General features: G+C 38.1%; 1 protein-coding gene across 2 annotated transcripts in view; it reads right to left on the reverse strand.

The window, feature by feature from the left end:
• Window positions 1-14,619, reverse strand: part of LOC121323135 (tyrosine-protein phosphatase non-receptor type 4-like) — a 58,271-nt gene that overhangs the window by 15,235 nt on the left and 28,417 nt on the right. For both annotated transcript variants that reach the window (XM_041263946.1, XM_041263945.1), the window contains exons 11-15: window positions 13,881-13,944; window positions 12,719-12,891; window positions 11,276-11,344; window positions 6,100-6,234; window positions 5,025-5,186 (exon numbers count right to left, since the gene is read on the reverse strand). In XM_041263946.1, coding sequence (XP_041119880.1) covers window positions 5,025-5,186; window positions 6,100-6,234; window positions 11,276-11,344; window positions 12,719-12,891; window positions 13,881-13,944 — 603 coding nt within the window. The remainder of the gene's footprint in view (window positions 1-5,024; window positions 5,187-6,099; window positions 6,235-11,275; window positions 11,345-12,718; window positions 12,892-13,880; window positions 13,945-14,619) is intronic.

Genomic DNA, 14,619 nt, shown 5'->3' on the forward strand with positions numbered 1-14,619 from the left:
GCTCTGGAGGCTTGGGTTACAAATAAAATGAAGACACAAGCAAATCGAGTTGTCTCCATTGAAGAGGAGTTTCACAGCACAGCAATGACAAGCTAGTATTGGGCATCAGCAGTGCTCTCAGCAGTTTGATGAATAAAACCAAACAAAAACATGACAAAAAAGAAGACCAGCTGTGTTGCATTTGTAAGACAATGGCCGCAGGTACCATCCCAAAATCACTGATGGGGACAGAAAGACTTTCCATGTAAATGATATTCATCTGCACTCTAGCACATACCTGTACCTGCCTGAATGTATTTTATTAAACAGAATAAGGAATGTAACGGTGCATCCCATGGTAACCGTATTAGCATAACAAGCTGTGAGCATTAACACTCGTGCCCTGGGCACACACTGCAGCTCTTTATTTCTGCCCAACCAAGTCTGAGCTTCACTATGAATGCTTAGAGGCCAGACATGAAAGCAGCCTATTTTGTAGTCTGGAAACGAAGCAGAACTTGGTGCTACCACCCGAAGCAATTTCCACAGTACAAAAAAAATATACCAAGAAATAAATAAGTAAAACCACCGATGTGTGTGTGTGTGTATGTAGAAGTAGACAAATCATTCAAAACAGGACAAAAACCACTTCAAATCATTCACACAGGACAAAAACACTTCAAATCATTCAAACAGGACAAAAACCACTTCAACTCATTCAAACAGGACAAAAACCACTTCAACTCATTCAAACAGGACAAAACCACTTCAAATCATTCAAACAGGACAAAAACCACTTCAAATCATTCAAACAGGACAAAAAACACCTCAAATCTTCAAACATTCAAACAGGACAAAAACACAAACATTCAAATCACTTCAAATCATTCACACAGGACAAAAACCACTTCAAATCATTCAAACAGGACAAAAACCACCTCAAATCATTCAAAACAGGACAAAAAACACTTCAATCAAACAGGACAAAACCACTTCAATCAAACAGGACAAAACCACTTCAAATCATTCACACAGGACAAAAACCACTTCAAATCATTCACACAGGACAAAAACCACTTCAAATCATTCACACAGGACAAAAAACACTTCAAATCATTCAAACAGGACAAAAACCACCTCAAATCATTCAAACAGGACTTCAACTCATTCAAACAGGACAAAACCACTTCAATCAAACAGGACAAAAACCACTTCAAATCATTCACACAGGACAAAAACCACTTCAAATCATTCACACAGGACAAAAACCACTTCAAATCATTCAAATCATTCACACAGGACAAAAAACACTTCAAATCATTCACACAGGACAAAAAACACTTCAAATCATTCACACAGGACAAAAACACTTCAAATCATTCAAACAGGACAAAAACACTTCAAATCATTCACACAGGACAAAAACACTTCAAATCATTCACACAGGACAAAAACACTTCAAATCATTCAAACAGGACAAAAACACTTCAAATCAATCAAACAGGACAAAAACACTTCAAATCATTCAAACAGGACAAAAAACACTTCAATCAAACAGGACAAAACCACTTCAATCAAACAGGACAAAACCACTTCAAATCATTCACACAGGACAAAAACCACTTCAAATCATTCACACAGGACAAAAAACACTTCTTCAAACAGGACAAAAAAACCACTTCAAATCATTCACACAGGACAAAAACCACTTCAAATCATTCACACAGGACAAAAACCACTTCAAATCATTCACACAGGACAAAAACACTTCAAATCATTCAAACAGGACAAATCATTCACACAGGACAAAAACCACTTCAAATCATTCACACAGGACAAAAACACTTCAATCATTCAAACAGGACAAAAAACACTTCATTCAAACAGGACAAAAACACTTCAAATCATTACACAGGACAGGACAAAAAACACTTCAAAACATACAAAAAGGACAAAAACATTTCAAATCATTCACACAGGAAAAAAACACTTCAAATCATTCACACAGGACAAAAACCACTTCAAATCATTCAAACAGGACAAAAACCACTTCAAATCATTCACACAGGACAAAAAACACTTCAAATCATTCAAACAGGACAAAAAACACTTCAAATCATTCACACAGGACAAAAAACACTTCAAATCATTCAAACAGGACAAAAACACTTCAAATCATTCACACAGGACAAAAACACTTCAAATCATTCAAACAGGACAAAAAACACTTCAAATCATTCAAACAGGACAAAAACACTTCAAATCATTCAAAAACAAAAACACTTCAAATCATTCACACAGGACAAAAACACTTCAATCAACACAGGACAAAACCACTTCAAATCATTCACACAGGACAAAAAACACTTCAAATCATTCACACAGGACAAAAACCACTTCAAATCATTCACACAGGACAAAAACCACCTCAAATCATTCAAACAGGACAAAAAACACTTCAATCAAACAGGACAAAACCACTTCAAATCATTCACACAGGACAAAAACCACTTCAAATCATTCAAACAGGACAAAAAACACTTCAGGACAAAAACTTCATCACTTCAATCATTCACACAGGACAAAAAACACTTCAAATCATTCACACAGGACAAAAAACATTTCAAATCATTCAAACAGGACAAAAACACTTCAAATCATTCACAGGACAAAAACACTCAAAACATACAAACAGGACAAAAAAACACTTCAAATCATTCACACAGGACAAAAACACTTCAAAACATTCACACAGGACAAAAAACACTTCAAATCATTCACACAGGACAAAAAACACTTCAAATCATTCACACAGGACAAAAAACACTTCAAATCATTCACACAGGACAAAAAACACTTCAAATCATTCACACAGGACAAAAAACACTTCAAATCATTCACACAGGACAAAAACACTTCAAATCATTCACACAGGACAAAACATCAAATCATTCAAACAGGACAAAAACACTTCAAATCATTCACACAGGACAAAAACACTTCAAATCATTCACACAGGACAAAAAACACTTCAAATCATTCAAACAGGACAAAAACACTTCAAATCATTCACACAGGACAAAAAACACTTCAAATCATTCACACAGGACAAAAAACACTTCAAATCATTCACACAGGACAAAAAACACTTCAAATCATTCACACAGGACAAAAACCACTTCAAATCATTCACACAGGACAAAAACACTTCAAAACATACAAAAAGGACAAAAACACTTCAAATCATTCACACAGGAAAAAAACACTTCAAATCATTCACACAGGACAAAAAACACTTCAAATCATTCACACAGGACAAAAAACACTTCAAATCATTCACACAGGACAAAAAACACTTCAAATCATTCACACAGGACAAAAACACTTCAAATCATTCAAACAGGACAAAAACACTTCAAATCATTCACACAGGACAAAAAACACTTCAAATCATTCAAACAGGACAAAAACACTTCAAATCATTCACACAGGACAAAAACACTTCAAATCATACACACAGGACAAAAACACTTCAATCATTCAAACAGGACAAAAAAGCTTCAGTCAAACAGGACAAAAACACTGTAAACATACAAACAGGACAAAAAAACACTCCAAATCATTCAAACAGGACAAAAACACTTCAAAACATACAAAAAGGATAAAAACATTTCAAATCATTCACAAAGGACAAAAACACTTCAAATCATTCAAACTGGACAAAAACACTTCAATCAAACAGGTCAAAAACACTTCAATCAAACAGGACAAAAACACTTCAAATCATACACACAGGACAAAAACACTTCAATCATTCAAACAGGACAAAAACACTTCATTCAATCAAACAGGACAAAAACACTTCAAATCATTCACAGGACAAAAACACTGAAAACATACAAACAGAACAAAAAAACACTCCAAATTATTCAAACAGGACAAAAACACCCAAAACATACAAAAAGGTCAAAAAAACTTCAAATCATTCACACAGGATAAAAACATTTCATTCAATCAAACAGGACAAAAACACTGAAAACATACAAACAGGACAAAACACTTCAAATCATTCAAACAGGACAAAAACACTTCAAATCATACAAACAGGAATACCAAATAAAAGCATAACAAACAAAACAATTCCAATTTAAAATACATTCAGATTTAAAATACATATTAATGAGTGATGTACAAAGGTATTGTGAAGAGGCTGTTTTAATATTCAAGTTCCAGAGATGAGATGCTTGATATACAAAAGCATGCTGGCCTACATTAGATCTCACTTTAGGGATTTTAAATGTAAGAATGCCTCTACGAGAGACAGTTTTAACAGTATTTATATTCATTTCCAAAGGAAGAAACATGACACAACATCATTTAAATCCAGCACATTTTGTGTGTCAGTTAGAAGGGGAAGCTGTTTTTGAATTGAAGTTCCTGGTATCCATAAAACTTACAGTTTACAAGGAATAAAGTGCAGTATTAAAAACATAGAAACTCGCTGCTGGGAATGAAAAATCACAGCAGAAACACATGCTGCCTTCACAAGCATGCATCCTCTGTTGGCCAACAGAAATGTGAATAATACGGTTTAGCAAGAACTGGTTGTTTCTTGGCTCAAAGTATAAATCAACCACAGTTTAAGAAAACATGTTACAGGGAGGCAGGTAATGGAAACTTCTGGACTGCTTATAGTAAAAAAAAAAAAGTGAATGAAAAATAATCTGAATTATAAACACATATCTACCTTCTATGCTGTATATTATTATTCTACCAGGATTGAGAAAATTCACAAAAAATAAAAATAAAAAGAGCAATGTATAAAGCGGGGATCTCAGGACAAAATGCGCTTGTAACAGTATTTTTGGTCATCGGATTATATCCAAGTGCAATTGAAACATCAACAGGAGGCAGGGGGTGCAGTACTAAAGATTGGTGCACAATCAAGGCAATTATCGTGTGACAGGTGGACAGACACGATCAGTGTAAGGGTCCCTACTTCTGGAACCAGGACCCTGAAAACACAGCAGCTCTACAGCACTTACGGGGAGGAGTCGTCCAGGCTGATACTGTTTGCTTGTGTGGAGGAGGGGGATTTGTGGTTGGCAAAGACTTGACTTGGTGACGTGTGGATCAGGTGGTCAACCAAATGTCCAACGGAAGACGGTCGTAAGCGGGTTCCTTCTTGTGCAAACATGGAGTTCCTACTGGATTTAAGACAAAAAAACAGGACAAAATGAACAGCGTGAACTGAAAAAGAAAGGGCCTTCAGTTCACAATGAATCAAGGAAGATTAACCACGATTTCCCTCATTTTGCAAATGAAGAAGAGCCAGTTGCTGAATTCCCAGTTACATATGCTGCGATCAAAGGACTGATGAAAGGTGTCAGTGTGAAGAGATGTTATTCTCCATATTAACATGTGTGCCCATTTCGGTTTTGTGAAGGTATGCTAGTAATTTGAATATTTGTAAACATGGAATTACAATGGAATTCGGAAGATTTATCTGGAATACATAAACATTAAAAATGCATTGTTATCGTTTCTGATTCGACCCAGGTCATAACCGCTGCAGCAGATCAGTAACATGCACTTCAACTCAATACTATACTGCATTTGGTCTTTAGAGTAACTGGTTGTAAAATAATGATGTTTTGAAATGTTTGAAATGCACACAGACTTTATTACAGTAATAATATATTGTGGAGCTCTTGTGCTGGTAAATCCCATTTGATCTAACCTCTGAATTTAACCTAAAAGAAGTTAGTCAACTATTCCTCCATAAAAAATAAAACATGCAAAATAGGTATTTGCATACAATGCCCTGGATGAGAGGATTAGTCAACCAAGAAGTAACGTTACTGGATTAGTTTAAATAAAATAAAAAAATACTGTATTATTACTTTTATATTGTGAGATTGCAAACGTATGAACGTTGTATTCGGATTGTGTGTGTGTGGCTGCTGTAATATCAAGAATCAAGAACGATTCTACAGCCTGGACAGCTAAAGATTTAAATAAATACAAAACTAACAAGATTTGCTCTGGAACATCACTGTAAGATGTGCAAGCTGAATATTCCTGTGAGCAGTGGAATGTTGCTTGGTGTGCTCGACTCACTGGTTAGGGGTTCCAGGGGGGGAGCGTGTGGGGAGGCTCTGCGTCTCCAGCCGCTCATCCGAAAGGGAATTCCGGCTCACCGTATCCCAGTCCATCCCACTCATCAGTTTCCGGGACAATGGTTTACTCGGGGACCTGAAACAGTCATGCAAGTCATTTAGGAACAATGCATGCAAGCCCCTTGAACAAATGAGCAGCGTGCGTCTTCTAAAACCTCAAAAACCTTGCAGAACTGGAATAAATCACAACTTTCTCCTTGAGCAGCTAGAAATTACTAATGCAAGCAGCCTGTGATAAAGTGATGTAAAATGTAACATTAGCACAAAGGGAAATGTTTTCATGTACATAACTGAGCAATCCAGGACTGTCATATCTGCCTGCAGCCTTGAAAACAGGTCAATTGCGACCATGAAGACTTCAGCTGAACACCCTACCATATTAAATAAACCTGAGTTTACACTGTTTACATTGTCACAGGGTCAGTATTGATAAGTGCACTGTGCTTGGGTCAGAAAGCAGTGACAGACTGCATCCATGGTCAGAACAATTATTAATGTCAGAATGTGTTTAAATGTTTGTTTTGTAAACATCATCAAGGAACACACTGAACAAAAAAATATCATTTTATACATAAAATAGTCATCATAATACTGTAGCAGATGAACAGCTGACCTACAGGTAGTGGACAAAACAATGGAAACAGCAAAGTAAAGTCACGTAATAGGGCGTTGGGCCACCATGTTCGGCCTGTATGGCCTGAATGCACAGAGTCTACCAGCCTCTGGAATTCTGCAGGAGGGATGCAGCACCATTCTTCCATGAGAAAGTCAATCAGCTCATGCCTGGTTGATGGAGGTGGAAAACGCTGCCTCAGGCGTCATTCCAGAATATCCCGTAAATGCTCTTTTGGGTTCAGATCTGGTGACTGAGAAGGCCACGACATATGGATAAAGCCATGCCAGGAAAATGCGCCCCACACCATTACAGAACCACCAGAACCCTTCACTGTTGGAAACAAGCACTCAGGGCTGTGGAGTTCTTTAGGTTGGTGCCACACGTGCCCTCATCCATTTGTCGAGAACATGGTGAAGGATGATTCATCTGATAATATCACATTTCTCCACTGCTTGGTAGTCCATTGCTTGTGCTCTTTGCATCACTGGACTCGCAAACGTGCATTGCCAGGTTTGATGAGCGGTTTGTGCACTGCGACCCGACTATGGTATCCCGCTCTGTGGAGTTCTCGGCGGACCGTTTCTGATGGAACTGGCTGCTCGCGCCCCATGTTAAAATTTGCAGTCAATTCATCTGCAGTTGCTCGTCTGTTTTGCCTTGCACTTCGAATTAATGCACGGATATCACGATCCTGGAGTATGCACTTCCACCCACTGTTGCCCTTTGATGTCTTTCCCTCAGAGTTCCAATGACGAAGTCACTTTAGGCACCGTTGCTCGTTAAACATCAGCAAGTTGAGCTGTCTTGGTCACTGAAGCTCCTGCCAAACGCGCCCCACCAATCACTCCTCTTTCAAAGTCACTGAGGTCTCCTCTTGCAGCCATGCCAGTCATAATCATAGGCAACCAGGCCTGTCCAGCATTTTTATACATAACCCTAAGCATGCTGGGATGTTATTTGCTTAATTAACGCATGGGCCACACCTGTGTAGAAGCCCTTGTTTTCAATATACTTGGTGTCCCTCATTTACCCAGGTGTTTCCATTTTTTGTCCACTACCTGTAAATTAAATGACACCTCTAGGTCTATTTTTTATTTTAGTTTTTAAAATCATAAATCGGTTTCCCCCACATCTGGGAATAAAACCGTTCAGCGGTGGAGGTGAAGCAGTTAAGTAAGAGTTTTCTTTAATGCCAAAGGCTGAACAAAGATATAAACGATTAAACTGAAAAACTAGACAAAAACCTCTGTATGAATTTGTTAGAAGTTCTTCAGCTAACATTGCCTGTGCACTCCATTAAAGTAAAGAAGTTTAATTACACACCCACACTGCCATCAGCCACATGCTGACTACAAAACCAGAGCCCAAAAGGACAGAAGAGCAGCCCAGGAGCACAGAAGCAGAAGCATAAATCCATTCTACCAAAAGCACATGGCGCCAAAAATAAAGTGGAACAAGGTAAAAATAGAGCTCAAGCACAGATAAGCGTTTCTGAATTCCATGCTACAATTCCCTACGACACTAAACTGATGAAAAATGCAGAAAACATTTCTCGTGTTGCTTCTCCCATCCACTTGATGCAAGGGGAGTGGCTACCAGTTTGAACCAGTTTCAGTGGGCCAACCTCCACTGTAATTTGAAAACAAATAATTTTAGCACTGTACACAATTCAACTGCACACTGTACCAGAGCACTGCATTTCTATTTATAGTTCTTTATTTCAGAGGTAAGAATGTAATGTTAAAATTATTACTGTTATTAATAATAATAATAATAATAATAATAATAATAATAATAATAATAATAATAATAATAATAATAATAATATGTAGATCAAATTTAAACATCACAATGATTTTCTAAAAGCATGAGAAGTTTTTCCCTTCAGGAAACTGAAATACAGACCTTTTAAATGGGGATCAGTATCTGCATCAGAATGCGCGCTCACCTTTCAGGTTTGTACGTAAAAGCAAATGGATCCTGCTTTCTGTACAACCCTTGCACACACCACCTGTTAAAATCACCTGACTGTACACCCGTGCTTCCTGAAAGCACATCTCCACCAAAACAAAAATGCACCGAATACTACAATTAAATAAAAAGCACGCAAATCTAACCACAAAGAAGTTCTTACATGGCTGTGTTTTAAACAGCTCAGGCTTTTGGATTCAGCAAACAGGCATCACTGCTCTATTTAAACAAATAACACACACCCCCGATTCCACACGCAGACACACACACGATCCATCAGGTGTACCTCTTTCGGTGTAATCCTCAGAAAACGTACCTGCTTCATACATAGTATAAGTCACACTGGTTCCAGCTTCTTTTACAGTTAGCGTCCTCCATTAAATAAATAAAAAAATAAAAAATAAATTCTGTCACGATAGGAGCACTCACTACTTCACTCTGCTTTCTGAACCTGCGGGTCCCACCCCTCGCACATCGGTTTCTACGTTTCCTGTTTTAAATGGAAACTTCTCAGAAAAGCTGACCACACTGCATCACTGTGTTCTTCAGTGCCCCAACTTTTTAGGACGGGAGCAATCTCTCTGTAGCACAGCAGCTGCTACTTCAACACATTAAATACGCCAGCCACTGACACAGTCCAGGATATTCACCACTATATAATGGAATTTAATTAGGGGTTTTAATCTTGTATTATCTTTTATCTGATTAAATAGCATATCTTCCAAGTCCTACGTGGTATTGTAGCAATTCACTAAAATTGCTAACTTCAACATTTAAATGATATTACAGTTTGACTGCAATCACAATACACCTAACAGAAGATAAGACAAAATAATTGCCAGGTCTCAAATAATCATCCATCTCCAATAGCACCGGGTCTGCTGGCAAATACTGTAAATAAACGCAGAGTCTCTGTCATCGCCATTGAAGCTGAGGAAGAGGAGGAGGAGCTGCAGCGGAATGAACTGCTAATAAGAGACAGCGATGAAAGCGACTCTCAACATTAATAAATAATAATAATAGAAAACATAATTTAAGGTAGCCCTACATGTAATGCACATTTGTTTAATGCAGTTATTACGTTATTAAAAGTTTTGATAATTTTAAGTGTGCTGAAAGTAGACCAGATACAAACCTCTTGGTGTATTTTAACATGTTTTTTTGTATTAACAATGTACAAGTTTGAGATTAAATGTATTGTTCATTTTTAAAAACATTTTAGAAGTTTGTATTAACAGAGGTAAATCTAATTCCGTTTTTAAATAGAAATTTGTATTTCTGCTTGTTCATTTTCTGACGTTTTGCATAACGTATCCTTGTTAAGCTTTACACTTGAGGGTGTACAATACAACGTCATTTTGTTATAAAACAAAACTGTTACTTAGTTCCCACTGATACACAACCTTTTAACAAAGTTGATGGAATGTTTAAATTGAGTTACGTGTAAGCAGCTTCTCAATGACCACATGAAGCATGTGCAGCTGGAGTTCCAATATCTAATCGCCCGTCTCCAATGTGTGCCGGGCCTGCTGGCAAACACAGCAAATAAACGCCGGAGGAATTTAACTGAAGTTTTACGGTAAGTCTATTACAACAAAGAGCTTGCTAGCTCAATCTGACAACATTACAGTGCTCCTTTGCTAGAAGGCTCTCGGTTATAATGTGCCTCGGATATAACGCTCCTACAGCATGTCCCCCAATTCCCTTACTAGTGATTCATGCAACATTTCTACAGTAAATACAGTACCAGTGTTGTTCAAAACTAATGAACAACTTCTCAGTGCAACTTCCGTTTCTGCCTCTCCCTTTTGATACAGTATCTGAACTGAAGAAAAGCTGCCCTGGCACTTTATAACACAGACATCTTATTCAGCATTCGTTTATAACTAAATAAATATTAGGCCTATTACGTGGTTCTTCCCTAATGTACAGCTTTGCTTCAGCCCCTGATCAGCCAGCCGAAACAGGGGCGAGCCCATTCCCTCTTCCAATCTCCAGACGCGCTGCCCTTCTCGCACTTGGTTTGCATGTCTTTCACTCTTAACTGAATTCCTGACCACTGTTTAGGTAGGCTATTTATAGTTTAAAAACCGCAAATTAAAATGATCTCCTAGTGGGAATGTTACCTTTTTTTTTTTGAAAAAATATACAGTTGATTACATGGTGCTTTATGCATAGTTAATTCATGTAAAGATAGATTTTTGCTTCACTATGTGTGCATTATAGAGAGGGAGTTATTTTATTTAGTATTTTAGTCAGATGTGTGTTGTTATGCGTCCTACGCCCCTCCCCCATTTATAATGCTCTTCAGTTGGAACGCCCAGAGACCCACGTTACAGCGAGGGAGCATTGTATACAGTATACACATACAGTACATCTCTCTTAAATGTTCTTAACCTCCTCACCTAAAAAAAACCAAAGTATTACTGCCCTCCCAGTCAAACATCACAGTGAAAGCAATTTGCTACATGAAAAGCACATCTTTAAATGATTATTATAAATCCATATTTTGGAAGATAATTGACTGTACCTGGCAAAAACTCTGTCCTTTATGCCTTTTTCTTTGCCATACTGCACAGACTGTACTTCTGTCCTGCCACTGCAAAACAAATAAAATGCAATTTAAGTTATCTATGCAAACACACTTGCTATTAACAGCTATTCAAAGTAGCTTCTTTGAAAATTAAACTCTTATCCTAACTAAATAAATAATAACTGTGGCACAGAAGTTACCTTGGTGACTGATATACCAGTACAAGAAGCACCTGCCACTGTCTACAGAGTGTACTGTTACCATTGGCAGACAGGTGGCGCTGCTATAACAAGGCAAGACTGGAAGAGGGTTAAACTGCTCTAGAGACATGAGCGACCATTCCTGGATAATTACTGTGTCCAGAGTCACTCACGAGACTGTGGGGCATGGAAGCACCTGCCAACAGAGCATATTCCAGCAGCCGTCTAGCCAAGCCTGTCAGACCTAGTGCCTTGACCATCAGGACTGAAACTGAACTGCAACAATTCATCAGGAATGCCATTTGTCACACGGGGGACAAAATGAGGATCTCGTTATAGATGTCAGGATTCTCATTTAAATGGGAGTGCTCAAATTTCAGATTTAAAATACAGTACTCAAAGCTTTCATAGCTGAATATTAAATTACCCTTTGAACGTTTAAACCTTGATAAATACACTATATAATTAGTGCATCAAACAGGAGAAAAACCCCAAACACCACTAAATCTCAGGATATTTGCCTTTGTTCAGGCAGCATTACCTGTATACCAATACTTGGTATAGACACAGTTTCATCTTTGCCACTTTATTTTTCAGTTGCGGGATCAACATGAAGAGCAAAAGGGCATTGATACCTGACTGCTGGGAGTTAAAACAGGACAGCTTTTTTTTAGAGGATCCTCAGTAAAGGCTTTGGGAAGTCATGAACATGGGACAGTTACACAGACTTGCACATGAGTGTAGAGTGCTAAGTTACCAATTTGAATCGCAGTAAACATGCTTTAAGCAACCATTCTCAACTGGAAACAGTGAAGCCCATCTCTCAATGTGTTCAACGAGGAATGGCAGCCGAAACACATGAAACCATCTCATCATCATTGCAACGTCATTGCAAAGTCAGGGATAGAAGGAACAAGTCTAATGTATTGCAGGGGCAGGCAGCTCCGTTCCCGGGGCTGTGTTCCATTCCAGGTTTAATAGGTCACATTAAATGATTAAAAAGTAGCTGGTCAAGGGTTTATTTGGCAAATATGAATAAATAAGGACCTGCTTGGAGCAAATACCTGGACCAGAAGCACCCAGGTCAGTCTAATCCTGGTTTGTTGGTGAAAACATGTCTAAACTTTCCATGTGATTATAGCAGTGACTTCTTATCTAGCATATTGATTTGAAAACCATTCCATCAACTGTTGATTTTTTGATTGATTGACTAGTTTTCCCGCTGTGCAATGTTACTTACCAGTACCGGAACCTTGAACCCAACGTGAAGTAATGTGCAAAAAAGTTCTTCTGTGGAGGCAGAGGCCTGTCCAAGCGGAAGAATGTGTGATGCTCCACACAAGCTTTCCACAGATTCTTGCAAGCGCGATAGTTGACCATGTTAAACCCCAATAACGTTTCTCTAGATTCATTCTGCAAGAAGAGAAGAAAGAGGAGTTTAATTGAAAAAGTCCACTAACAAGTTTATACACTTCTATACTGTAACCCTGATTTGCTGCTACTGGGCCTGGCTGCTGCTGGCTTCAACAGTCTACAGAACTTCCACACCTAACTTTATTTAATCCTTCTTTAAACAATGAGTTAATGCTTTGTGAAAAGGACACATTGTTACGCTGCAAACCAACTTCAAAACAGCAGATTTTAAGCAGACTAGGAAGGGAAATCACGTTTGAAAAGCCCCAGTGTTTGCTGGAGCCCTCCAGCCCTTTTGACCTAATGTCATTTCAAAAGATTTTGTCACATTAGCAAACCCTTATTCTCATCACAGTACTTTACTAGTACCAAAAAAAAACTTGTCATATTGTTCAAGGTGTACTAAAAACAGAAGATAAAAAAAAAAATCCCAATAAACGAAACGCAATAATGATGCAATATATTTTACTAGAAACGTTCACATTACCACTGCTCAGCTTCGACTATCCCATAGGTCTGACTTACAGCATGGGCCAGACTCAATCTAAATTAATTAGATTATAAATCATTGGATCAAGCTTTTACACCAGCTGCTTCAAAACCTGTGTCCTCTGCATTATTAAAGTCATGCATTTCCAGGTCTTCCACTGGGGACACTGAAGACCTAGTTTCACTTAAAAACTTAATGCAAAGTTCACTACTTCAGAGATAGCTCATTTAAACATGTAGCAAGTCTACAGAATGTTTTTCCACTGTGTCACACAAAGGGTAAAGTGCCTGAAGAAAAGGACACCGACTAGGTCAATGAAAATAGAACATTTTCATTTTATTTTTGATTAATTTTAGATGTTGTATCCTTCTGCTGGGAATACAGTTTGTTAACAAGTATTAATATTACTTTCAGAGATCTTAGCCAGGTTATCAGGCATTACAGACTTCTTAGATTTTCCAAAACAATAAGCTGTCCACTAGGTTAGATGTTTACTTACCAGTTCTCTTCGGATCTGAATAAAAAACTGTTTACATTTAAAAGATATTTTTACAATCTTCAACCTGGATAAAAGAGGGGACACAGACAAAGAGCCACTCAGTGAAGCAATGATTCCCCACTGCACTCATATACTAAATCAAGACTTTAAATAATAACACTAGGAAATCTACTGGTTGGAATCTTTAAAAAAAAAAAAAATAATAATAATACTTTTTAAAGATTCAGGACACCACAGTAAGTACCACAACAAATATTTTAAGCAGAAATGCCAGAGTTTTGAAAGTTAATTTTTTTTAAATACATTCACATAAAAAGGTAGGCAGTAACTTTATTTTTGGTTCCTATGTACAGCAGTTTCTCAATTGCAAGCTCAATGCAATAAAACCTTAAACAGCTAGCAGTGTTACTGACCAAGCACTGACCTAAACTAGACGCCCTGGCAAGTGACTGTACAGAAACAGCACTGCAGCTGCACTGCGCTTGCTGGACACTTTCTTGGATCTGGGGGGTGTGTAATGAGGTGCTCGAGGTCCCTCTGATCAAGCCAGGCTGGGGAAGCAGCTGTCACAAACTAATCCTGGCAGGGATTTAGCACTTAAAGCACTGCACTGCAAATCAAGGGAAACCACTGGGCTAATTCACATTTGCAAATCCTTTGGCTTGTAACAAACCAGCATTTGAAATCCTGCATGGCCTGCAAGCAGTCAGCACATGCAGCCAATCGGAGGGTTGAGCGG

This window comes from Polyodon spathula, chromosome 11 (assembly GCF_017654505.1).
Source record: "Polyodon spathula isolate WHYD16114869_AA chromosome 11, ASM1765450v1, whole genome shotgun sequence".
Classification (NCBI taxonomy): domain Eukaryota; kingdom Metazoa; phylum Chordata; class Actinopteri; order Acipenseriformes; family Polyodontidae; genus Polyodon; species Polyodon spathula.